The following is a 27860-nucleotide window of genomic DNA, read 5'->3' as shown; positions in this document are numbered from 1 at the left end:
AAATGCTGTACATCAAAATCTTTGACAATTATTGATTGCAGGAAATGGTTGACACTATCGCAACTCACAACCTACAAATTTGGAATCCACAAAATAAGTTGGATTACTGGAACATTTTTATTAAATAAAGTTGATGATAAAATTGAATTATAGTTAATAATATTTAACTAAAGTAATTTTTTTAGTGGGAAAATATAAAAAATATATAACTACTAATTAAAATAAATGTGTTGAGATGGAGGAGACGTAACAAGTTTTCCTATCAGATGCCACACAATAAGGTACTAATATCAACTCTTATGTTTTAAATCTTTCTTAGTTACATAAAGTATTTATTATCTAAAATAGATAGTGCAAATCTTATTTATACTTGAGACATTTTTCAATTGGGTTTAGGAAAAAATCAAAAAGAAGCTAATATAATCAATAGTTTTAATAAACATAAATTCTACAATGGTATATTTAAAAAGAAATCCATTTTTAAATAAACAGTATAATTATAAACAAAAGTTTTCTGTACAAATAAATTTTGGAATGTTTACATCGTGGACACAAACATTTATTAAATAATTTTATTCACAGGTTTAACAAATAAACTAAGAATAAAGCTACTAAATAATCTACACAAATGAATACAGTTCATGTACATCTTAGTTTTAATTTGACAGATATATTATTAAACCAATAACAATGGCAACAAACACGAAAATTGCAACAATGAAGCATGCCTTGCGTCTTGCAGCAGCCTAAAATAAAACAATGTTATGTTATTTTATTTTAAACAAAAAATTTGAAAAGTAAAATGCAATGTATTTACAACAACATCCCAAATAAGCCAAAGAATTTGGAAAATCTGTAATAAACATGCATGGTTTGCTGTTTTTAACTTAGCATTTTTTCCAAGATTCAAAACAACAGATCATGTTGCAAAGAATAACTAAAGCAGTGTATTCAAAATAGACGGTATTTTCACCAACAATCGAAAGACAAAAATTAACAGGTACCACAGCAAGTAATCAGAAAACACTGTTTTATTATTTTCCAAGTCAAGAGTGTCCTCTGTATAAGAAATTTTTGAAATTTAGAGGGAAAAAAACAGTTTCCGAAGCAGAATGCAGCTAACTAACTTCTTTTCTTTTACCTTGATTTTTTAAATCGTCAGCTGTTGTAGAGTCGCTAAAAGGTCAATTCTATAAAAACAATTTTTATTTTTCAGCTTCATATTTTTACTTGATTTTCATTTAGATATTTCTCTCCAAAAAGTCACAAGATTACTTAAAACTGGATCACTATGGAAATTTGCTCTTTTTATCCATAAAGTAAAATGTTGAAATTTCTGAAGCCAATAAAAGTACAGTAGGGAACCGATTATCCGGAACGATCGGGACCATCGCTATTCCGGATAACTGATTTTTCCGGTTTTCTGAATCGCTACAAAAAGCCGTTTTTTTATTGTTAAATCCAACTAAAAAAAAAAAAAATATTTGGAAATAATCTTAAAAAGAAGAAAAAACGATGAAGTAATACAGTAATGATTATTTCTAAAATGATGGTATGGTAAACATCCTTCAAAAAAGAAAGAAAAATCCTAAAATCTTATGAGGAAAAAATTTTTTTTTTTAAAAATGGCGGGAAAATTTATCGAATTTCGTTCCGGTTTTTTGGTTTTCCGGATAACGGGTTCTGTACTGTATTAAGAAAACTAAGTATTTACAACAAATAAAATATTTTACATCATTTTCTATTTATACTCTACATCTACATGGAATACATCTTGTTTTTTTTATTTTTATTTAAAAGGAAAAATTAAAAATTGTTATACAAAATAATTAAACCATTTACTGAAACTTACCCCACTTCACAATCTTATAAATGCATGTATTAAAAAATTTTAAACTTAGGTAGATAAAAAAATCTTTTAATCTAAATTAGGCGTGCAGAGTAAACTACTTTTTTATATGGAAATGTAATTCTTATAATTAAACANTCAGGATGGTCGAGTGTAAAAGTGAGCACGTGAACATTAATTATATTCTTATTGCATATTTAGTATTCCATGTTTTGGCAACAGCAGTTCTTGTGTACGATATAGATTTTGAGTTTTTAGAATAACGGTGTGTGTAAATTTTAATAAAAGTATTGTTTTTTTCTTTTAAAAGTTGTTTCTTACAATTATGTGAGTAAACACATGTTAAATATTTTTTACAGGTAAATAAATGTTTAAATTCCTAAATTAAAAAAATAAATAATTAAAAGCAGATCGCTGTGCAACACACTTTCCTACATTTCATCCAGTAGTCAGAAGTAGCACACTAGAACTAGCACAATTGCTATAGTTGCAAATTTTTTCATAGCAGTGTAGTGTGCTATTTCTCAAAGTAAGCAGTGTAGTGAGTAATGTGGTACCAAAAAAAAAAACAGTAGTTTGTCTTGATTCCTGGCAATTGTTAATATTAGTTTAGTAAAGAAATAAGGTTCAAATGCAACTTATTTTTTAAACATGAATGGCACAAATCTTCACGGGTACGCCAATAGGTGTAATGGATGTGCCTTAATGTTAATAAGAGTTATGTGTTACCAATAATTAAACTAGCTATTACAAATAATAAATATCTAATAAATCTGGCCACACCTTCAAATGAGAGGGTACACTCATGAAACATTGATGTTATTTCAATGGAAGGAAATATTTTCCATGTAACTTTCAATGTACTTTATTTCTTATAGAAAATAAAATAGCATTAAACACTTACAAAAAATTGCAAATATTTGATCATTTCAATGAACTTATAAAATATTCACTGTCATGAAGGGCATAAAATATTTAAAGTTAAAAGAAGAAATTCATAAAAATAGGTCTAGAATAACAAACTGGCTCATGTAAACATAAATAAATATTTCTAAATGATTTCTCTTGTTTAAATAAACAAATTTCTTTATTCAAAATGGTTTTGAATATGTGTAAATTGAGTTCTTCAGTTAAGTTCGTCTCTCCTAAAAGTAGCGGCTACATTTTTAAAATAGTTTTTAGCAATACGTAAAAAAAAAGTAGTTGAAGCTGTAGTTAAGTACATTTGTGATAAAGTGGTCGGCAAAAGTAATATACTCAATACATCATGTAAAATTTGCAAAAATTAACAAAACAAAATAAAAATTATTTTGATTAAATTTTTGTAACTGTTGTCAAATTATTAATAAACCATGTTAACAATGCTTTATTTTCAGCATCTCATTGTAAAAGCAGATTTATATAAATTCTTAATCTATATATATATATCTATAGTATATATATATCTATATATATATATAGATCTCATATAAAAATTCTGGTATTTCTCAACCCATTGGCAATACTATAGTTATAATTCACTTTGTTAGGTTGTATTAATCAATAATTTGAGTAATGTTGAATAGTTAGTTACAAGTTAAGTATTTATTTAGAATAATTTTTTTATATTTATAGAAATAAAAACTTAGTAAAGAAGTGATTAATGAGATTTATTTTTGATCCTTTCTAAAATAGCTGTAGAAATTTTAAATATAAATAGAGCTATAAGGTTGCATACTGTCATGCTAATTATTGGTTATGGAGCTTGCCTTTATCAAGCAATAGCATGCACAGTAGAACTTGTTTAAGAAGTTTCTGCGTAAGTAGTTATTTTTTTAAAAAAAAATACCATAATGTTATCCACTCAAGAAGTTTTCAGAAATTTCCAATTTTCTTCATTTTTTTTAAAACTTTATATTTAAAATGTCTTATTTAGCATTACGAAAACAGGTATGTAAACTATGTGAAATTAACAAAGATCACCAAACTTCCTTCCTTGTTCATTACACAAAAGGTGATTCTTTGGGAACAGGTGTGAGCAAAGGACTGTGAACCATTAGATGAACAATGAAACTGATATGAATGTGGGGAATCACTTGAACATTATGTCCACCATAAATGAAAATTTGGAAGCCTGATTACTCATGCATTACACTGCTGTCCCCTTCAATGACTTATGCAAAAGATACATCTAAACATTTATCAGTGTTTCTTCGGAAATTTTCTTAGCGTGAAGGTTCATTTTGATTCTTATCTTAAATATTATAGAATTTTTTTTTTATTTTTGTTGAAAATGTCCTGAACGCATTAAACGAAAAATACTATCTATAGATGATAAAGTAAAAATTTTGAAAGCTGTTGACAACTATTCTCAATTAACAAGAGTTCAAATAGCAAAAAATTTAAATCTCCCCGTTACTACATTAAATGACATTATTGCTAAGAACGACATCATCTTAAACAGGGAATTACGAAGATGCTGAAGAAAGATTGATGATCTTAATACACAAGTTTCTTCATCTTCTGGGTTGGATCCAAAATTTCAAAGCTACGGAGTTGAACATCAACAGTTCTAAACACAAAAATAGGTTGACTTTTCATTGCCGGTAATAAAGCTCGTTGAGATGGCTGGTTGATAGCATTCTTGCTTCTGGCTCATAATTACCACAAGGCTGATGGAAAATATCCTCAGTACTAAACAGATCATGAGTTACAGTACCCTTTCTGTCAGGCTAATTGTTTAACTGATTTTCTTCTCTGTGTAATGCAAAAAAGTGATTAAATTTGTATAAAGGTCTTCAAAGAAGGCTGGTGTGTGCATACATTCCTTGTCTTCTGGGTCGGATTCAAAATTACAAGACAAGGGAATTGAATATTTATTGTCTTAAACCCAAAATATGTCAGTTATTCATTTCCAGAAATAAAATTTGTTGAGATAAAAAATTGGAGAAGGAAAGAAAAATTCATGGATTAATTGGACTATCCGATTGTGCAATTGCACTCCTACATATCATAAAAAAAACAAATCTTAAGATTAAACAGACTAATTTCATCTGTAAAAGTTATTTGTTTAAACAACCACTTTTTCCAAATAAATGCAATAACGTACCTGGCTTCGTCTTGCTTTAGCAAGCTGTTGTGTACCTTCTGCCACTTGAATTTGAGTAGATTCCACATTTGCCTCAATACTGTCTGTAATGTCAATATTCAAATCATAAATTAAAAACAATTAGAGGCTTATTTTTGCATAAAGATGTTTAAATGGATTTGCTTAAAAGCATAAATCATTTTAGGATTAGTTAGAAAGTTAATATTAGTTGAGCACAAATTATTTTGAAAGCTATAAAAATTAAAGAAATTAAAATATAATAATTATAATATATGTAATATTACTATTATATATAATAGGTTACAATTAATATTTTATTAGTATAATATAATTTTCAAACTATAGTACTCTATATTAATTATAAAATAATTTTTTTACCAATAACTTCTCCTTGTTCATGTACTAATGTAGCCAAATCAGTAAAGATATGATTGACATCAACTATGTCAGCCTGTAATAAAATACGCATTTTTTAATATCTTATTAATAGTAAATTTAAAAATTATTTAAAAAGTAAAGAACCAAATTGGTATAGTATTGTATAAAATTCTTTAAAAGAAAAAACACTTGAATGACAAAAAAGTGTTTTTAAACTACATTAGCAGCAATTTCTTTCCAAGCAATTTACTTGTTTCTTTCTTATTCTGGGAAAAACATTATGATGTAATTTAGTAAGAAACATTGTTCAATCTTTATTTTATGTTCATACAGTATATATAGTTCATTTTTTTTATTTGATTTTCCAAATATAAACTTAAACATATTAGGGTCCTAAAAACCAAAATGTTTTCCTTTCAATAAAAAAAGGTACAAAAATAAAATTTTATACATTTAAATGAAATAAGTTTTGCTTGGAAAATGTAAAACAGTATACAAATACGTTATAGAAATACGTAAACAGAATACTTTTCAGGATTAATTTATTATAAGAAAAAAAAATTTAGATTACTTAGAATAAATTAATGAATGGGAATAGCATTTAATAGAATTATTAAATAACTTTCAAAAATCCTTTAATGAAAGACTTAATTTAATCTTAAGAGCATATTTGAGTACTTTGAAAAAAAAAGTGAAATTTTGTATTTTTACCAAAACTACTGTTAAAAAAAATTATTATTTTGCAGTAAAAACATAATTTCAGTAAATTTTTTTTTTCACTTTGCAACTTTTTTATTTCTTTACAGCTGTTATTCAGTCTATATATTTTATTAATTTCTATGTACAGCTATTATGAACCTTTATTTATTTATTATTTCTCACTGATGATTCCAATAAACTTGTTTCTATAACATTTGCATTACAATGTGGCAACCTTTTGAAAAAACACATTTGTGCGAAAAACTCTCGTTTTTTGAGATTAAGCATCCAGAGTTTGTGGATTCGTATAAGATTTGAGAAAGAGGAAAGCTTTTATATTGTTCTAACACTTTCCAATAAATCACAATGTTAACCTTAAATTTTAATGTTTAGTTTAAATCTAATAAAAACAGCAAAAATCAAGAATTTTTTTTTCCGTAAACACAAACAGGTTAAGAAAAACTATAAAATGTAATATTGTAAAATTTATTACACTATTAACCATTAATTATTTTGACCTTTATTTAATTAGTTAGAATTATAGCAGTAGTTGTAGATGAGAAAAGTTAAAATATTGATTCCTTAGGAGTTGGAATCAGCAAAATTTGCTAGACTATAAACATTTAATAGAAATTTTTAAACTCTGGAAAAATATTTTAACACGTATTAATAACAATTTGAATAAAAATTTTAAAATTGATAGAATGAATCAAATGATTACAATAGCAAAAGTTTTGAGTATCTGAACTATTAAAGTACTGAAAATTATTAAAACAATAGAGATGTCTAAGCTGACCTCACTAGCTAGGGCCCATTGGTTATGCTATATTTTTCTGAGCTAAAAACAGAAGGGTCAGTATCTTGCAATTTTGTGCACACAAAGAGGTGTTGTCCATTTATGGGACTACCTCCATACAGAAGGCATGAGCTAGAGGCTGTGCCTAAGAAGCGTTTTGTTTTATATTTATCGTCTTTGCAAAAGTAACAGCAAGAAGAAAGCCAGCCATTTAGAGAAAACAAGGGATCATCATGAGTAGGCGACTGTCACTCCCCATATCAAATTCAAATAGTTTAAACCAGTGTTCCCTAACCTTCTTATTGCTGCAAACCGGCTAACGTTTGATAATTTTACTGAGGCCTGCTAAAGGGGAATAAAAATGTACTATGTTGATTGTTTATATTTTAGATTGTTTTGATTTAATAATTTTAATTTAATTGTAAATAAACATGCCTTTAAAACAAAATGCAGTTACATGTGCATCTTTAGGTGGCAGATATCAGTTTTAAGTTTGTCTCAGATTAAGTTTTATCTCAGCTCCCAGGTAACCTCTCGTTTATATATTAAGTCATAGAAATCTGAGAGATATACACCAAAAAATGGAATAGTGACCCAGTACCAAGGTACAGTTTGTTCCACTGACCGGTACCAATCTGAGGGTTGGCGACCACTAGGGTAAACAACCACGATAGTAGCAATCAATTGAATTATAATAATCAAGTTACACAGTCTAGTCTCAAACACGGACATAGAAAAGCTGAGTTTTTAACTCAAATTATAACAAATTTATTTCTGTACATTTGTGTGATACTAATATCCAGCCACTTCAACCATTGCAAAACAAAATTTATCATTTTATGAAGTTTATTTTCTTAATCAATATTATTTAGTATAATAGATCAGAATATATATATTAAAAAAAAAATTCAAATCATATACAAAGTCTGTGACATCAGAAAAAAAGGCCTTTTCAAGAAACAACAGTAAGCATAGAAAAAATCAATGACTAAAACTAAAAAACATTACACTTCATCTAGAAGAAAAACTAAACACTTGCCCAAACTCTCAATAAATGAAAATGCAAATCTCATTATATAATTACTAAGAGCTACTGATTATATAATAAAGAATTGCTGAAGCTCTAAGACAAAATTCTCCTCACACGAGTCTCTAACAGAATGACAACTAGAAAAACATTCTCTATGAATAGAGGTATGATGTGGAGGAGAAAGGAATTTAAGGTCTAAGTTAGGGTCTTAGAAAAGTTTGAAATGGATCATTTAAGCTTCCAGCTTGCACAGTTCTAGTAAATACAAAAGAGAGAAATAACATTAAATAAATTTCCAAACAATTTTGCAACACAAATGCATGTATTGATAGTTTAACAACAAAAATGCTTTAATTAAAATGCAAGACATACAAATGTAAACACATACCTCCAATTTACGAACAGCTTCTTCTCTTTCTCGAAGTAATTCTAAATTCACCTCTTCTTCCATTTGTAGAGATGTCATCATTTGACTTTGGCTCGGACTGTTAGAATAAAAAATTTATTTCATTAATGGTAACTAAATAAACACAACTTTAATACCTCAGAACTCTTAATGTGCATAGTAACTATGCACATTAACAATGTACATGCGGCCAACTGGGCACTCCAGAGCACTATCTTACTGGATGTATTTCCACTGCCTCTTGGCATACCCGTCCGCCAAATCAATCTAACCTTTACAAATGGCAGAAAAACTTCTTAACTAACAAGACATTAAATACTAAACTTAAAAACACAATGCATTTTTTATCCATTAATGATAAATTAACAAAACTTTAATGTTAACCTCATTAAGATTATGAACTGCCAACTAAAAAAAAAAAATATTTGTCTTACATAAAAAAATATATGTATCATGTATTTAAAATATTTATTCTGTCTAACATGATACATTATATTTATGTACACTTTCTTTATTCTTTTTCTTTTTATTTCTCTTTTTCAATTTCTATGTATATAAGAAAATTCATTTTTTTTATTGTTCATGTTTCTTTTTACTTCATTTATTGTTTCAGTCATTGTTTTTTCTTTTAAAAAAATGTGTTACACTTCATTGTCTTCTGCAAGACTTTCAATGTAGTTTACTAAATTTTATTGTAAATATTTTTATATGTATTATGTAATATGCAATTTTTTATAATACATTCCCACTGATAAGGCCAGCTCACCGGATTGTGGCGAGCTGGACTGGTCGCCAGACGTGGACTATACGGGTAAGGGTTTTGCAAACCTAGGTACGTGTCTATGTCTGGAGGAAAAGAAAGGAAAGTAACTATGCACAAGGGAAGATGAGGGGAGAGATTACGAATATTAATTAACATTATCTTATTCAAATACTTTTAGACTAAGAAGTAAGGCTTCATTATTATCGCACATAAAAAAGATAACCAGATAATTGCAAAAAAGGCTTTTAGCACAATTTTATTTTATTAACTAAATAAAACTTTTTTTTTGTAGTAACTTAGAAAAATATTAAAGTTTATAAATCAAAGCAAAGTTTTGTGAATATGACTAATACTTCCAGAAAAAATATAACTATTTTTCTATGATGTTTCTAGATTAAGTAGAAGAAATTAAAGCCTCAATTCTTGTCTCATTTCAAAGAAATTATTTAAATATAATTAACAAATCAATTTTTCCTTTTATGTATAACAAAAAGCACTGAAAAGCAATATGTAAATATATTAGAAATAGTAAGTATATCAAGCAAAAAAAAAAAAAAAAAATTTTTTTTTTTAAACAAGTTTAATTACTTTTTATATAGAAGTCTATTTTAAGCCATATTTCAAGGGATAAAAAATTAAAAATTTTAAATTGAATAAAATACTGACTGAGCTAAAGTATTTCATTGAAGTATTGATCTAAAGTATAAAAGTATTCAACTAAAGTGTCATCACAAATTTAGAAGACTCCAAGTAAATTTGATGAACAAAAACATTTTAGTAATTACATACCTAGCAAGGTCAATAAGGTTTTGTCCACTGGCTGGTGCATCATCTCCAAACGGGTTCTAAAAATAAATTAATAAAAAATGTGTTAACCAATAATCATTTCAAAAAATATATCCATTGAATTCTAGATGAAAGATTTTAAGGGTAGAATACGATTTTAAAAAAATTGTATTTTGTTAACAATAAAAAGATGTAATGCTCACAAAAAAAGTAGAAAATCAATGAGTAAGCTCCTTATATTACAGCTCTTCTAAAAAGGAGTTCTAGAGCCAATGAGTAAAACAATTGCATTTGGGCATTTAATAATCTCTTTCCTTGACAACTACTAGGTAGAATTTACTAATCTAGGAATAGTTTCAAGTTTGAATAAAATAAAATTTGTGCTCGTAGAAACATTCCTGAAATTGATGATAATATTAATCACGAATAAAGACTATAATTTTTTTTGGTACGGCATTTAATGTCCGTTTTTTTTTTAAATATTTAAATTTTTTCTTGCTTCCCAGAGAATTCTTACCATTTTTTCTACAAACCTAATTTCGTAAATTTTCTGAACTTGAGTAACTAATCAAAAATTACCAAAACAGTAGCGATATTATAATTTTAAATTAAATGTATGTACTATAGAAAGCATCTTTAAAATCTTTATAGATAATTCATAGTTTTTAATTTATTTCCAGTTAATTCAAAACCAAACCCTTTTTTTGTTTCATTAATATTTCATTTCCAATTGAAGAATTTACTTTTGTATTGAATTTATAATATTTCTTATACCTATCATACCTATACCTTGTTTACCTGCATACTTTTTATATGTATCATAAATTTTTATCCCTCAAAATGTCTGACATCAAATATGAAAGCCATTCAATTAATTTGATTTTTCCTTTTTTATCACATTCGTATAATTAGGGAGTTTCTTGCAATTTTTTCCCTAAATAAACCTGACTACAAAAGAGCACACCAAACTGCAGAGATTTTCATTCCTTTGCTCTCTCTTTCTAATAATGTTAAAATAAAATATACTTTTAATTAACCTATCTGCTACCTATGTTTTTCCTGTGGGACATTCCATTTTACATGTATATATATTACTAGCTTACTGTATATAAAAAGAAAATCTGAAACAATATTTATTAACAAATTTGACAAAATTGCTTAGCTTATTAATTTCATAAAGATTAAAACAAAAACATACCCCACTAAGACCGGAATGAGCTCTTGCTCGCATAACACTCTCTTTTTCCTTTTGAGCGGCATTTCTTTGGGAAAGTTGAAAATTCTTCAAAGCTTCAGAGAACTGAGTAGTCAAACGATCTTTCAAAACCTTTCTCTGTTTCTAAATTAATATGAATGTTTCACTAAATAAAATAATTAATAAGAAAATATTCAAAAAGTATAAAAACCATCAAGCATTTGAACAGATGAGAATAACATTGACTGATATTTTCACAACTTCTAAAAACCTAACAATATATGTTTATTGATAGATGGAAATATTTAAGTATAACAAGGAATTTTGAATCTAATATAGATATATATATACATATATATTCTTAAATATCTGAAAAATATTTGATTTTTTGATATGCTTAAAATGAGTTAATAATTGATTAAATGTTCCGTGAATATATGTGCTTATCAATTTTATTTCAAATTTTTAGTCAAAAATAGTATTAAAATTCAATTTACTTTTTTAAAAAATTCATCATGCAAATTAAAAAATATACAACTTAAAAAAAGTTGTATAGACCAGTAAACAAATATGAAGAAAAAAAATGTGTGATAGAATTTTTAACAGCAGAAGTGCAACAAAAGCAGCCAAAGAATATTAAAATGAAATAAGATTTCCAAAAAGAGGATTTTTTTCATTCCAATAAGTAAAAGATATTTAAAAAAATCATTCTATTAAGTTTGAGGTCTACTCAAATTTTATGCAAACATGTGTCTCAGTGATTTGCCTACCTTAAAAAAAAAGGAGAAAATCAGCTCCCCTCTCTATGCAAATCTGTTTTTACTTACTTGTTCATTTGCAGTTGGTGGGTTAGGTATAAGAGATAGTTCTTTCAAATGATTATTAGTGTCCTTTACAAGTTGATTAGTATAGCTCTGGACTTTATGCCTAAAAGTAAGAAATTTTTTTTTTAAATGTTGCTAAAAAAGTTAAGTTGATCAATATTTCTACTTTACCAAATATCTCATAAGTTATATATGCTTACAAAATTTTTTCATAAAAATATTTTAATATCTATTATTGGTCTTTAATAGACTATAGCTAAATAATTCATATATTGTTCATACAACATAAGCCACCATTCATATCTAATTTCCGAAAAAACCTTCCCTGATTATCCAAACGTATAACACTAAAAAAAAAAATACACACAACAGAAGGTTACATCAGTTATGAAAATATGAAATAATAGTGGTTGAAAAACACCTAACTTAAATGCATGAAAAATTAAACATTAGTATTGTCAATAAAAAAAAATTCATAATTATTTCAGCATGCAATGTGGTTATATTATGCAAGGTAATGATAAACCTACATATTTAGCTCTCCAGTTAAAACAATTCCTAACATTTTAAAGAATTTCAAACAAAAGACTATTATTAACCACCTTAAATTTTTGAAAAAAATTAATGCCTCGTATCTTTAGTTTGAAAATATAAATCAAAATTCTCCTTAAAGGAATAATTGCATTTTTGAAAAAAAATTTATTGAACATTTTCATCACATTAAACAAATTTTTTCAAAGTATCAATTGAAGCTATTTTGCAACCTAAAATTGCTGCATAACAAAAATTACACATTAGCATTGGAAAATTAACTGTTACAGGAAGGGATTTAAGTAATCAATTACAACTTAAATCCATTAAAAAGCAAGAAAGGTTCTAAAGTTTCAAGTTTCCTCTGTTTTTAGCAAAAATTTTGATTTCTCCTGAAATTTATTATTTTTTGAGTTTTTTACAGTCACCAGATTTTTTTCTCAAGCATATGAATCCGTAGTTGCGCATTCATAATAATAATGGGATGCGAACTAACATTTTTTGCAATTAAAAACACATTTCATAAAAAAATTATATATTATGCCATACATTATTTATGCAAGTAAAAATTATCTGAGTAATAAATGTTTCACTTTGCTTCAAATTAACATGTCAAATTAAAATATTTAAGATTAACTACATTTTACTTTACAAATATCTTAAATAATAAAAAACACAGCTATTTAAAATCATAAAAAATTCTTATATCTTAAAAGTTAAGCACTAATATTGTGTCATTCCTCATCACAGAATCATTCTAAAAAATTTATTTAATTAAATTTAAGTGAATTAAATTTGACTTCTTATATATATATATATATAACCTGAAAGCTTGGTGCAGATCTTGTACTTTGTTCAAGGCAAGAACTTTAAAGTATAGCGAGCAATATTATATGAGCTTTATACCTCAAAAAATACTTTGTTTGTATCGAGCCTTGTTTTTATTGTTAAATTAAATATGTACTCTCTCTGTCATATTCCAAGTACTAACAATTATACTAATAAAAAATATATATTAGAAAAAATTAATTATGATAATTCACATTAGCAATAATTCCTGCTAAGCTCTTACGTGAGAGGAAAAAATTATATAAGTTAATTCAATAAGGTTTCTGTTTAAAAAAGAAAAATAAATACTGAAGAATTCACACTTTTTCTGTAACTGTATATTGTACTTGTTAATATGTTATAATTGCCTTTTCAAAAGTGGAAAAATCAATACACTAAAAATTCAGTCATTTAAATTCAGTTTGAATGACAAGCAGTTTCACATATGCTTATCTTTTGGAGACAGCTGGTACAACAGTTATAGTAATATAATATTTGGAATATAAAAGGCAAATATTAATTTTTTGTCAGACCACATTTGTTTTGTTTTTAAAATTGTTGCAATGGAATCTATTTAATAAAAAATATCAATAGAACTCATTCATTATAAAAAAGTAGGAATCGAAACATTTCACTTGTTTTAACAACTGTTGTACCAACCATCCCCAAAAAAGTTAAACAAAGTAATTAATAAAAAAAAAAAGCTTTTGAAGCTATATAATAAGTTTGAACTTACAACTGTGATCTCAAGCTCTCACAATCTTGAGGAGTTCCAAGTTGGTTCACCAACTTCTGCATAGAAGCCACTAAAATAATATATTTAACATAAACAAAGTATTAAATATATTTAACATAACTCGTTTAAAAATAATAATAAAATGATCTTCAATAGTTAGACTAATATTTTAATAACTGTCTTGATTTACAAAAACACAAACCTGTTTAAAAGAATTACAACAATTAAAAACTTCATTTTATAATGACACAATACAGCTGACCCAAAAAATATAAGTTTTAAAAAATATTTAATAAAAAGAAAATATATAGAAAATATATAGTATAAGTTTTAGAAAATATATAACCTATGTTTTAATAGGTTTTGTATATATTGAAAATAAAATTTAAAAAAATTTATCCTTTAATGTAGTAGTAATGAAAATTAACCAATTATAAAAATAAATTTTGAAATAACATATTGTAATCTATAGATGTAAACATTTATAATTTCAACATACAAATAATAATACACTTTAAAATAGTTTCGAGTATAAGTTCTAAAAAATTAGAAAATATAATTCAATTTTAAAAAATGAGCAAAAAACAGCTTTACTATTACCATTTTGAGAAACTTTTTGAATGTTAGTGCTGATGGTATCTGACAACCGAGTAAATTCTCCATATCCACCTAGAAAAAAAAAGAAAAAATTAAATTTGCTAAATCATTTAAGTATGCATATTTAATAACAATTATATATAAAAATAAAAGAACAATAATAAAAATCCATAATATTCTGTTTAGTAATAGATTCAAATAAAAGTTTTATAATTTTTTCTCTCAAAAATTTCAAAGGCATAGTCACATAATAAATATTTGGACAATTGAATGAATAACTGATTAACATTTGGAGAAAATTTACAATGCATTTTGCAAAATATAATCTTTTATAGTAGTAAAATCATTTTATGGTAGTGAAAATTAATTTCTTTACGAAATTGTTTTCGCTCATGGATAAACCAATTCAATACAGAATCAAAAAAATAATTTGTTTTAAAATATTTCAATTTAAGAACTAAACATTTTTAAAAGAATATACAGTAGAGAACCGATTATCCGGAACGATCGGGACTATCACTATTCCGGATAACTGATTTTTCCGGTTTTCTGAATCGCTACAAAAAGCCGTTTTTTTAGTGTTAAACTCAACTAAAAAAAAAAAAAAATTGGAAATAATCTTAAAAATAAGAAGAAACGATGAGGTAATACACTAATGATTATTTTTGAAATGATGGTAAGGTAAACATCTTTCAAAAAAGAAGGAAAAATCCTAAAATCTTATAAGGAAAAAAAAAAATTTTTTTTAAAAATTGCGGGAAAATTTATCGAATTTTGTTCCGGTTTTTTGGTTTTCCGGTTTTCTGATTTCCGGATAACGGGTTCTGTACTGTATTAGTACATTTTGTTAATCCATTATATTACCCTTATTATTATTTCCTTAAATAACAACAATAAGATTCAACTTAAATATGTTCGCTGAAAACAACAGATTGTTTGACACCATATTTATTGAAAAAATATCATGTAAATAGAATTATTATGAAGATATTTAAATGAATTTTATAAGATTAATTTTAAATTTAATAATTTTCAAGTAAAACTCAAATCTAAATTCATTTCTAAGTTACTTTTATTCTGAGGCATTGCATAAGATAGTGCTGTTTAAAGAAAATTATTAAAAACATTAGTATTATTGCTACTGAGTACTTTTTGATACAAACTGATATATAGCACAGAAACATTTTTTAAATAAATATACTTACCCGAGGAAGAGTCAGGACTGTTGTAGGTGGAGTATTGATAACCATTATTATAAGAATTAGCCATGCTAAAAAGGAAACCAAAATTAAAAAAGTTCTAATATAATAAATAAAAAGAAAAAATTCATAAATCACTATAGAAAATGATAAATAAACCTCAAACTATTTTACAGATTATTTTTTAAAAAAATGCTCGATAAATTACTTCGAAAATTTTACTTTGCATCAGTGTTCTGGTTAGAAAGTAGAATATTTAAAAAAAATAAAGATAAACATTATAGTCAGATTTATAAACAGATTTTATTTATTCTACATATCATACCTTTTTTTAACATTTAGTGATCTTAAAAATAGCTCAGATTTTAATTTATTTTGTTGCTTTTAAAAATATACACATTTAAAATATTTTAATTCTCTTTTTACTAATCAGAGATTAAAACCAGTACTCAAATTTTTCAGGTAAAGGGCATACATGGCTCTTTTAAGCATTTAAATGTTAAAAGGGACATGAAAACTAAGACCAATTATTATAAAAAACATTATTGCTAGAAACTCTTTGATTACAAGTGTGATGTAATATGGTCAGTTATGTGATATGTTCACTTAGTTAATTATAAATTAAATAATAATATAAAAGCTAACAGAACAGAGTGGTAATCGAAAGAATGTGAATTGATCTACTACTGACAGGTAGCCAAATTAATTAGAAAAAAATAAATTAAAAAAATCATTAATTAGTCAAACTATAGGTGAAAACCACATCAAGATTGGAGAATACAACTTTGAAAAGGTGAACTTATTCATTTATCTTGGCTTTGAAATCAATTCCGAAAATCTCTTTTCCCTAGAAATAAGGAAAAGAATAACTGTGGAAATTCTGAAGTATAAGGACCAACGCATGAAATGGGCCGCACAAATTTTAAAAATAAATGATGATCAAACAACAACAAAAAGCATTTAATTTTAGGTAATTTTCAACTTTTATGGTAAATGTAGTGTATCATCTTAATGCAAACATATGCATAGTGTTAAAAATTTATTCATTCCATAATAAACAAGGTACAGACAAATTTTATCAAGGTATATGCTGAATTCATTCTAAAACGGGGTTCGACATTTTAATATTAAAATTGTTCATAATTTAAAAGTAACTTTTTAATTTCGAACTCCCAACACTAGAAAAGTGTAGCTATTCTTTATTTTAAAAACAAGCAAAAACGAATTCACACAATTATCTTTTTTATTATTTTACGCTCAGATTCGTTTATACACACGTATTAAGGGTGTTTCACTAAAACAGAGTATTAAAATATGAGTTTTAATCTGATAACGAGTTTGAAAGCTCCCAATACAAAATTTTAGCTCGAAACTTTTTAACAATAACACTTGATAATAAATAAATTAAATTTAAAGTTGTTACACTAAAAACGATACGATCGTTATAAATATCCCGCAAGTGGGTCTTATTTACTTGTAACAGAGGGTGTCACACTAGATGAATCCGAAAAAAACAACCCGTTTTCTCAATGATTATGCTCCAAGCAGTTTTTTTTATTAAACTGTTTACAAATAAAAATGTTTTTTAATGCATTTTGATTATTAGGAAACCATAAATAAACTAAAAAATATAATAATTGGCTCAAAATGTAAACATTATTATTACATTAAAGCAGTGAAATGACAAGTATGAATAGTGATGCCAAAACGTAAAGTTCACAGAAGTAAAATCAAAAAAGAAACCTCCAGAAACAAGTCACATGATTTAGTTCCGTTTTTTCCAATTATACTTGAGCAATGCAGAAGTAAGTAGATTAAAACTTACTACTTTGCGGAAGATAACCGAAAAAATTATTTATCTTAGTTTTCTATCATTTTTTAAAATTATTTTTCCTGTTTATGAATGTTTAAAGTGAAGATTTCAAGTGTTAGAGGAGACTCTTATATACTTTATAACGCTATTTATGAATGACAATCTACCCAACGAAAATGTTCGATTTTATTCAGAGAAACTCCTACAACTCTATTACACAGATGGTTGTTGTTAAAAGTGCTTCGTCCTTATTCAACCAAATTGAGTTTAAACTGCAACTTAAAGCTAGATATGGAGATTTTTAGAGGAGTAAAAGTTAGCTGTCTGCAAAAAGTTTTTTATTTATCTAGTAGTTTTCATATTATGATACGAAAAAGAAGAAAAAAAACTGTGGTAACTTAGAGTAATTTCATATTTAACGAAAATTTCATTTTCATGGTTAAATTTGAAAAACTTCAAGTTTTAAAAAAAAATCTTTTTGTAAGCTACATCATATATAAACATTTTCTTACCTGCAAAAAGTTTGCTGACATATTTTAATAAAACTTTTTTTTTTTTCTAACAAAGAATTACCGACTTCTAGAATATAAATAAATGTGTTTATAACTGCTTCAAGAAAGTCTTTTTATCATTTGTACATAACTGATATTCTATAAAAGCTCTGATCAACATCAGGCTCATCCAAATGTCCATATTATCTCAAAATGCTGTTTGCTTCTGTAAGTTCTTTTACATCTTCACATAATTTTTTTCTTCATTTTTTAGTTATTACTTTAAGACCCTAACTTAAATTCTAAGAATGTTTTGGTCTTAGAACTGGCAACTGATTACAGGTAAAATCCCCTTATGAGCTCTTTAATTTTTATATGTAAAATTTCATTAAATTAAGTAATAAAAACTGTTCTTAAGGTGGAGAAGACCAGAATATTTGTAGCTAGTTAGCATAAAATCTTTTTATAAGATGTGTCAGATCTTGAATATAAATTGCAAACTTCAAAATTTAAGTTTGTAAAAGCATTATGTGATAACATTAATAACATAATGGATAATTAATCATCTTTTCATTTTGTGACTCAGCAAAATTAATTGTTCACCTAACTTACAGCCAAATCAAATATAAATAGTCTTATCTTTGTCCAAAATCTGAACAAATACTGGTTTTGAAGCCTGCTTGTTCCTCTTCAAGCAAGGCTTATATAGCAGAACCAGTTAAACCTCTTTCCTTAAAATGGAGGTAAATATTTACATTGAAAATGAAGTAATTAGGAAGCTGCGCTCCACTTCTGTTGTATATTGTATTATAGTGTTGGAAAAAGTATACAAGAATGACTAAAATTTTTAAATTTATAAATAAATATTTTTATTATTTTTGATAACTACAGTTAAGTGATACTCTACAAATACACAATAACAATTTTCATTTCAGTAATTATGAAAACATATAGAATTGGAAGAACATCATTTATATAATAGAAAAAAAAATAAGATTATGAATGACTGCATTACTAAAGAAGTATAATCAATCCATGGATAAAAAATTTCATAAAATATTTAGAAATTTAAAAGTCAAAACATACAAATCTAAGACAATCAGTTTAGCTATGTGATATACAAGAATTTTTTAAAAAAAAATTATTTGATAAACAGCAATTTTGATGTTACTTCAATTTATAAAAAAATTCTTTTAGGAGATATTACTTTTTAACTTAAGATACATTAAAATGTTTTTGACTTGTATGAAGAACATTCAATTTGGTATTGACTTCAGATTTTATAGCTTCAAAAATTTCTGCACATATTTAATAAACTTCTAAATGTAGTTATTATATTGAAAAATTTAAAATAACCATTAAGTGGAACTTAATTTTTTTCTTCAAAATTTGTGTAACTTATTTTAATGTTAAGAAGTATGGAAGTGTCATTTATATGTTAATTTAATAATCTTATATTTCAGATCACCAAGATAGCTATCATAAGAGCTAAGTACAATTTTAAAATACAGGATACATTTATGATAAGAGTATATAAGAATAAGACATAAAAGGAATTGTAAATATCTAAATACAACAGTGCTGAAGTAAAGATGCATTCAAATTATTTTAAATTTAATGATAATAAAAGTTGTATTTTAAACAAAGCTAATATTCTAAATATATTATTAGTATCTTTTCAAAGAGTACAATATGATTGAGATGGATATATGCATTTTTAAGTTATTTTCCAAAAATTCATATTCCTTAAAATCATACAAGCTTTTTTCCCAATTTAAAAATAAAAGTTAAGATAAAATCTTGCGGTATAGGTCTAGTCCACTTCTTATTCCTGTTGTCTATTTTAGTATCTTCGATAGAGGTAAAATAAAGCAGATCTGCATCATTCAATTTAATTTCACACAACTATATTTTCTTAATTTTTTAAGGGATGAATAAAAATGCATAATTACATATACTACTATATAACGTTAAATGAACTAAATATGAGAGAAAAATCTATTCAGATTTTTGAGTAATAAGCCATTATAATTTCATATAAAATATTGAAAAGTTATTTATTCACACGATTAAAACGACACTGCAAGACATTAAATGATTTCAATTCAAACATCACTGTTTAAGCTCATTGGTATACAGTAAATATTTACAAGTAATGAAATTAAATAACAATGAATTTGATGATTACAATAAATAGTTCACATGAGTAAGAGTCTTCAGTGAGCTGCAGGTATAATGACTTGCAAAACTGAGGGTGCAATGGAAAGAGAACAATGGTTTTGAATGATATCAGCTCGTAAATCTGATTTTTGAGCAATGTCTTTAGAGTATTTTATATTAGTTAATCTTCCAGTTGAATGACGTTTAACATGTTTTGCCAAGTGGTCACTTCTCATGAACTTCCTGCTACAAACATTGCAGACAAACTTTTTTTCTCCGGTATGTGTGCGCTTATGTCGTGATAACTCATCAGATCTGGAAAATTTTCTATTGCAGTTGGCCCAAGTGCAAGCAAAAGGTTTCTCACCTAAAATACAAATATTAATTCATATAATATCCCACAATCAAAAAAGTGAATATTGATTCATATAAGTAATATTATTTTTTGACTTTAACTGCCAAAATATAATTACTAAAATTATGTATAATTCTTTATATGAATTGTAAAGAATTAAAAATTTAAACTAATTTGTAAAAGAGCATTCAAATATTCTGTTTAGAATTAATTTTGAAACATCCAACTTATACTTCACAATGCTTGTCTTAAATTATATACATATATGTGTATCAAACCTTGTAGCACTAACATAAATTTATTCTGTCTCTATGCTTATCAATTGGTATCTATATTGCAGTTGGAAGTTATTATGTTACTAAGTTACATTTATGTACCAAGAATCACTTAATACAGCTTATGATTTGCTTATTTTTGCTGAGAAAGGAAGAGGGGATATACAAATTGTACTTACACGACCTACTTACTTTGTTCGTAAGAAATCTTTTTTAAACTATAAAATTTAGGGAAAATTGAATTTTGGAAAAATAAAACTAACATTCGGAAAAAAGTTAAGAAAGGGTTAAAGAGTGTGATTTTCTTAATTTTTCTCACAAATGTGTGGAAGTGTCTAAAATTACTAAAAGTTTGGTTGTATAATAATTGAATAGACCCTAATCTTTTAATGTTTTAATTGTTATCTATATAGGTTGTTAAATAACCAATTTTACAGGATCAAGTAATATTGAAAATGAGAAAGTATTTCATAAATATTGCTACTGAATTAAAGTTTAGGTTTTAAGCGTTTAACATGCCTTTTTAAGTTTAATACCCAAATTGACAAGTATTTACCTGTGTGGGTTCTAAAATGAGCTTTCAGGTGGGAACTTTTGAAATAAGTCTTCTTGCAGTTTGGATAAGTACACTGGTATGTTCTTTTGCGAGTATCTTCAGAAGCTTTTGATGTCCTGGTCAACAAGAGAGGTGCGGGAGCAATCAGCCTCTGCCGTTCCTTAGCAGAACACGATATCACATTCGTCACAAGAGATGGTGAAGACGTAACAACTAATTGCATCACAGGTGATGTTGTTGAAGAAGTAGACAACATATTTGAACTATGTGTTTGAGGAACATGGGTAAAAATTAGAGTCTGAGATTGAGCAGGTGAACAGTTAGCAACAGCAGGAATTATAACTGTTGAAGTAGAGATTTTTGGTGCGATAGCCACAGGTTTTGTAGATTGTGTGACATAAGTATTAGAGTAAGGACTACTATCTATGGCTCTAATAGGAAGCACAGTTGCAACAGGAGTTACTTTAGTATAAACAGTTGGTAGAGAATTACGTATTTGAGGCACAGGTGAGGGGTTAAGTTCCTTTAGTTGTTTGTTTTTAGATATATTTACAGTTTGTGATGAAGAAATAACACTATCAGTCTGAACAGTTTTTGTAAATGCACAGGTGGACTTGCTTGGAGGTGCCTTAACAATGACTGAAACTGGCATTCCCGTAATTGGAGGAACTGGTGTTGATGGTGGAGTGTTTGTAAGAAGAAGCTATAGAATATAAAATATATATCAATTAGTTTTGATATACCAGTTTGAAAAAATATACCATTTTATTAAATAAAATGGGGATATTTCTGTATCAGTATCTGTTCACTTCCAACTACTAACGCCAAGGCCCTAAAAAGATTTTAAACTTGGAAAACTTTAAAAGAAATATAAATGTTGATGTTTGGCTAGGGATTGATACAAGTTATATCAGTCTTTTTCTAAAGTGTTTTTAGAAGGGTGGCCCACCCCCTTTTAAAGGGCACTAAAATCTAGCAGCTAAATATAATTCATATAATTTGCAAAATTAGTGCCCTTCAAAACTGAAGGAGTCGTTTTTTATTTAAGGGAACTTTGATTATACCCTTCTGAGATTATTTTTTTTTTTTAAAGTTTTCTGGCAGCATACTGTAAAATTTGGCATTTATTTAGATACAAATACGGAAATCTTCCCAAAAAATTTAAATATTTATACTTTAGGAAGAAAAATAATTACCCTAGCTAATTCCGATTCTTGAAGAGGAGTTTTCGGAGTGATATCTTCTAGCTCATCTTCTGAATGAGATGGTGTGAGATTCCCATGATGTTGTTGCTCTGTATTATTTATTTTGTAATGATGTATAGATTGATGTTTGCTCATATAAAGTAGAGTTTGAACAGCATCCAAATCTGGGTTGTCTAGTGTTGAATTCGAAGAATACAAAGGATATGTGTGCTCCTGAAATTAAAACATGTTAAAATTAGTTTAATTTAAAGTAATAACCCAAATAAAGATGAACAAGCTTCAGTCAGAAGTCTTTAAACTTTATATTAAATTAAAAAAATAAAATAATCTTGTTTCTAGGTTGAAACTATAATAGTTTAATTCATAACATCCATACAAAATTTCAAATTCTCCTATGGCAGAATTTTTTTTTTTAGCTTTCTACGACAAAACTCTCTAGCACTAATATCTTTCTGCAAGATACTTTTAATAATAACTTATTAATTTAAATTAACTAAAGCACTGTGCTTACTAAAAGAAAAAAAAACTAATTTTTTTTAATTGAACATGTAATAATTTTTTATTCTAATATTATGGGTGATACTCTCACATTTTGCTGGGGGTGAGGAAGTGTACAAATTATTTTCTTCTTCGAATATTGTTAATTGATCGAATAATTGCCGAAAAGAAGATCGACGACCGATATTGTTTGAAATATATCGGGAAAATCAATAACTGCCGAGAATACAGCCGAAACATTACATCGATTTATGATACTATTGGTGAAAATTGAGTGTGTCAAAATGTGACTGTCTAAATGTACGATTCAAATATTACATGTTAATTTTTGAGGAAAAGAAAAGTAATTTTTTTTTACTTTTCGAAAGAAAAATCTTTCTGCAAGAACTCTGTAAAGTTATGCGACAATGTTGTCATGGCGCTGCGAGTCTGCCGTGGGTCATGTACTCTTATCTTACTGTGCTGAGGAACACTTTGCGCAAGAGATTGAATTCAAATAATTCTAGTACCACAACACTTATAAATTAAAAATTATAAGTTAACTAATTAAAATATAAAAAAAATGAAAAATTAATGTTTTCATGGTTTTAATTAATTCTCAATATTTTAATATATTTCTTTATAAATTTCTATAATTGATTTTCTGTTCCATTTGTGGATAATCAAGGATAATGCATAACAATTTTTTAAGGAGAATACTAATTTTTAAATATTCGTTTATTTATTGTACATTGCCTAGTCACAAAAACGTATCTCACAATAAAACATGAAGAAAATATGAAAGTTAATTAACGTGCATTTAATGAAAATTGAGGAACTGAGAATAGGAAATTTAAAAGTCGTTACACAATAATATTTAAAAAATAAATTATAAAAATTTATAAATTATATTTCGAATATAAATTTGATTATTTGTAATTAGATATGCATTTTAACTTCTTTCTATGCTTATATTACAAATATGTTTATATTAGATTGAGTTAGATACTATATTTTTAATTTATCAAAAAATCTTTTGATATTTTTTAAATTTAATATTTTGTTTTTTAAAGTATTCGAAATTTTAAATAGTTGTCACTGACTTAAGTTGTATTGACTAAAAGGACAAACAATTCAAAATTTCTAGTACAACAAAATGTAAAAAATTAATTTGAAGTGCTTATTATTTATATACATGATATTTTTTTATTCAACACATGTGCAAGTCAATTCTTTTTTATTGGTTGAGTTATTATTTTTATTTAAAAGTATAATATAAATAAATATTCAGAATTAAGCTAACTTTATTACTTAATATTACATATTTAATTCTTCTTCAATGTTGTAAGTAAATATATATTATTTCTACAAATTTTGTGGGAGTAATAATTTGCCCCTTGAATAAATGGATTAAATTGCAATATTTTTTAATCTTTATTTTTCTTTTAATTTTGAAAAAAAATAATTGATTAATAACAGCTGAATTAAGAAGTAAATAAGCACCCAAGTAAACTTATCAGTCAAGTTTTGTCACTGTTGTTTGTACAGGAAGAGTGGAGGAAACTTATCACTATTCTTATCTGACATACTTCTTTAATTAAATATAAGATTAGAGATAGACATGCTTGGACTCTGGACTAAAAAGAATGCAATATAAAACTAATGAAATAGTTTAGTAGTGACTTTGGCCCTTGAAAGTGGATGATGGTCCCCCCCAGAGAAGTATACAATGATATTTCTGAATTTTTCTAGATCTTGTATTTGCATTTCTTTTAGAGAAATATCACTATGTTATACTTATTTGCTATGTAGTAGCATGTATATATTTAATACAGTCTTAGAAATTAGTTTAATCACACATAAATTTACTAAATTAAATAAAAAATGTTTTGTTTTTAACCATTCATCTTGTATATTTACATTTCAATGTAAATTATGAACTAAAGTTTTCAGAATAACTAGATTAATTTACAGAAATAAATATCAAGACAATATCTTAACTTGATACTCTAAAAATTTATTTTTTATTAGTTTTTAAAATTTGTCCAATTACAAAGAATTAGTAGGAAAAACATGTTAAGTTCCATTTAAAAAAACACATTTCCAGAACATGTTAAGTTGCTCTATGTAAACACTCATATTTTAAGGTTTTAAGAACATGTTCGGTAGCATTTTGAAAAAGCTCAAATTTCCGAGTTAAGAACACAAATGAATGAACAGTAATTATGAATTTATGGTGAACTGTAAATATAGAATGGAAACTTATTCTGCAGATTTAAACAGGTATGTTTTCCGCAAACATTGTTTAACTAACAGTGACAAAGATTTTTTTATACACTCCTAGATAAATAACTGAATAAGTTATTCTATTTTATTTATAAACTGTTAAATTAAAAAAGATTTTACAAAATTGTCTAGATTAAAATATTTACTAGTTATCCCACAAATTGTTTTCCATTTAAAAATATCAATTTGCGATACACAATAAAACCACATTAGCTGAATAAAATAATAAAAAAATTGCTGTTTTTACATGAAAACTATACATTTTTTATACGAAAAATTTCTATTAAACATTTTATAAACAAAATAATTTTAAGAAAATTCATTAAATTTTAAAATCCTGAAGAGTTCTATTTCATTAAAATAAATTCATCTTCAAATTAATTATATTAAAATATGCTGAAAATTAAAGAATTATTAATAACAAAATTAAATTAATTAAAAAGAATGAGATTTTTAAAGTTAAGGATAATTAAAAAGTTAATTGTGTAAGAAAAGATAGGAAAGCGAAGCGCTTCACAATCAAAACTAATTATTTTAAACAAATATATTAACAATCTCCTTCTTTTAATGAATTTAGATGTTTGTTTTGTGTTATGCCAATTATTTGCTATTGTCACAACACTCTACAATCATCTTTGTGTCATCATAACACACCAACAAAAACATTTTATTCCACTTAATTCAGATACTAAATAATTGAGTATATGAGATCTAATTTTTTTCCGGTACTTACAGCGAATATATGAGGGGGTGTATTTGGTGGAGAAAACATAATGCTAGCCATAATACTTCAACATTCAAATTATATTTAAAATTTACTTTCTGATCTTACTAAAAAGTCGGTTCCCGCTTTAACGCTGGCTTATATTCACAAGAAAACGGGCTTGTGTACAAAGGCTGATTTGAGTTGACCATGTGGGCATGCCACTGGCGAACGAATCAGAATCGCGGGTGTTTCGAGGGCACGGCTGCAGTGGCCAATGGGAGCGCTTTGTTCACGTGAACACTGCATGTTTCCAAAGGTGCTGAGCACGTGCTCATAGAATGACAGTTGCATGGGGCCGTGGTGACAGTGGGGCAAGACTGCATGGCGTTGCTCGTGGTTAACAGCTGAGCGAATTTAGTACCTTTTTGGTTCGATTATATTTTAGTAAACAATGCGTTTCATTTTAATACTGCACCCCATGATTGTTTTTATTATGAATATTATATATATTTTCAGTCATAATTAATATATATGTTTTTATTTGGCCTCCCGTAAGAGTTGTTTTGACGAATAATAGTGTGTTGCTATGCGGTTTTATAAAATGGGACGTCATTGAGACACACCTTAAAATTGAAGAATATTTAATTTTAATTCATAAATTTTGGTTTTAAGTGAATTTCTTAATCTTTTTTAATGTAACGAACCTTGACATAATATCCTTTAATTTTTTTAATTTCTATTGGAAATGAAACCAAATTGTAATGGAAGTTACTCTTTAATGACGAATAATACGAAACAATGCTAGAAACGGTCAAATAATCAAAATTTATCAGAGAAAAAATTCTCGAAAATCGTTTCCTTTCAATTAGCTATTATTTATGAATAAGGTTTGAAAAAGTTTCAGCATTTTTGCCCAGTTAATAAAATTTTATCTTGGAGAAATTCACGAAATCGAAAACTGTTTCCCATTGTTTTTTTTTAATTTGCTATTTTAATTAGTAGCTTTAATTGAATCAGTATTTTCAATAAGCAGCATTNTTTTTTTTTTTTTTTTTTTTTTTTTTTTTTTTTTTTTTTTTTTTGTCTTTTTTTTTGGAGCAATGTGTTCCATTTTAATGAGAGCTCTAAAGTCTCTAGTTATCATCGACACGGAACATATTTCTAAGAGCTCAATTGCAACTCTATTAAAATTTTGACTAGAGTCTATTAACTGACTCTTTGGAAAATATTAATTTTAATATATGTATCCACAATTAAAATTATATTTCATATTATAACAGTTGAAAAAATAAACTGTTCAAAATGTTGAAATTTTACGAAATCATGATAAGAAAATTAGCTGGTTATCATTATCCAAGACACGCACACTTACCAATTTATAAATATCTTAAAACAAAAGAAGATTCTTTAGGAAACATCCTGGAATTAGAAAACTATTACAAATGATGCATCGAGTTCATTTGAAAATCTTTTTAATAATACTTTTCAAATGAGTTGAATAAATTTGGTTTTAGAATTAATGTAATTTTTCAGTAGTTCTATCGAAATAGGCTTAACATTCAAATGACATAAATTAAATTTGTGATAAATTATAATTTAAATATTTGTCACAACAATACGCGTAGTATTTTTGTTTATGTACTAATTATAAATATTTGTGAAAATGATTTTCAAAAATTTATTTCGTTCTTTTTTAAACTTTCAGGCAGCGAAACATTTTATCACGTCACGATTAATAAAACAGCATGTTTTGTATAATAAAGCATATATTAAACACTGGATTTATTTTTCTTTTGATCATATTTTAAATTGTTTTCGTGTTTAACGATCT

General features: G+C 26.3%; 2 protein-coding genes across 4 annotated transcripts; both read right to left on the bottom strand.

Moving 5' to 3' along the window:
- Positions 1-415: 415 nt before the first annotated feature.
- LOC107445590 (syntaxin 7) lies at positions 416-17437 on the bottom strand. 3 transcript variants are annotated; one of them, XM_043047912.2, is made up of 11 exons: positions 17372-17437; positions 15712-15776; positions 14510-14578; positions 13910-13979; positions 11818-11917; positions 10994-11134; positions 9799-9854; positions 8229-8325; positions 5316-5388; positions 4938-5020; positions 416-746 (listed from the first exon to the last, which is right to left on the bottom strand). In XM_043047912.2, the coding sequence occupies exons 2-11, from the start codon at positions 15773-15775 to the stop codon at positions 657-659; spliced, it is 843 nt and encodes a 280-aa protein (XP_042903846.1). In that variant the 5' UTR covers position 15776; positions 17372-17437; the 3' UTR covers positions 416-656. The 3 variants fall into 3 exon arrangements, with proteins under 3 accessions (XP_042903846.1, XP_042903845.1, XP_042903847.1); XM_043047911.2 differs by having other exon boundaries at positions 17180-17431; XM_043047913.2 differs by having other exon boundaries at positions 17129-17406.
- A 1416-nt stretch (positions 17438-18853) lies between these two features.
- On the bottom strand, positions 18854-26241 carry LOC107445589 (Kruppel-like factor 3). Its single transcript, XM_043047910.2, has 4 exons — positions 26057-26241; positions 22552-22773; positions 21356-22058; positions 18854-20536 (listed from the first exon to the last, which is right to left on the bottom strand). The coding sequence occupies exons 1-4, from the start codon at positions 26105-26107 to the stop codon at positions 20226-20228; spliced, it is 1287 nt and encodes a 428-aa protein (XP_042903844.1). The 5' UTR covers positions 26108-26241; the 3' UTR covers positions 18854-20225.
- Between the last annotated feature and the right edge of the window lie 1619 nt (positions 26242-27860).

The sequence above is a fragment of the Parasteatoda tepidariorum genome, chromosome 6 (assembly GCF_043381705.1).
Source record: "Parasteatoda tepidariorum isolate YZ-2023 chromosome 6, CAS_Ptep_4.0, whole genome shotgun sequence".
In the NCBI taxonomy this organism is placed as follows: Eukaryota; Metazoa; Arthropoda; class Arachnida; order Araneae; family Theridiidae; genus Parasteatoda; species Parasteatoda tepidariorum.
Note: the sequence above shows the minus strand (reverse complement) of the source record. Positions and strands in the feature narration are given on the sequence as shown.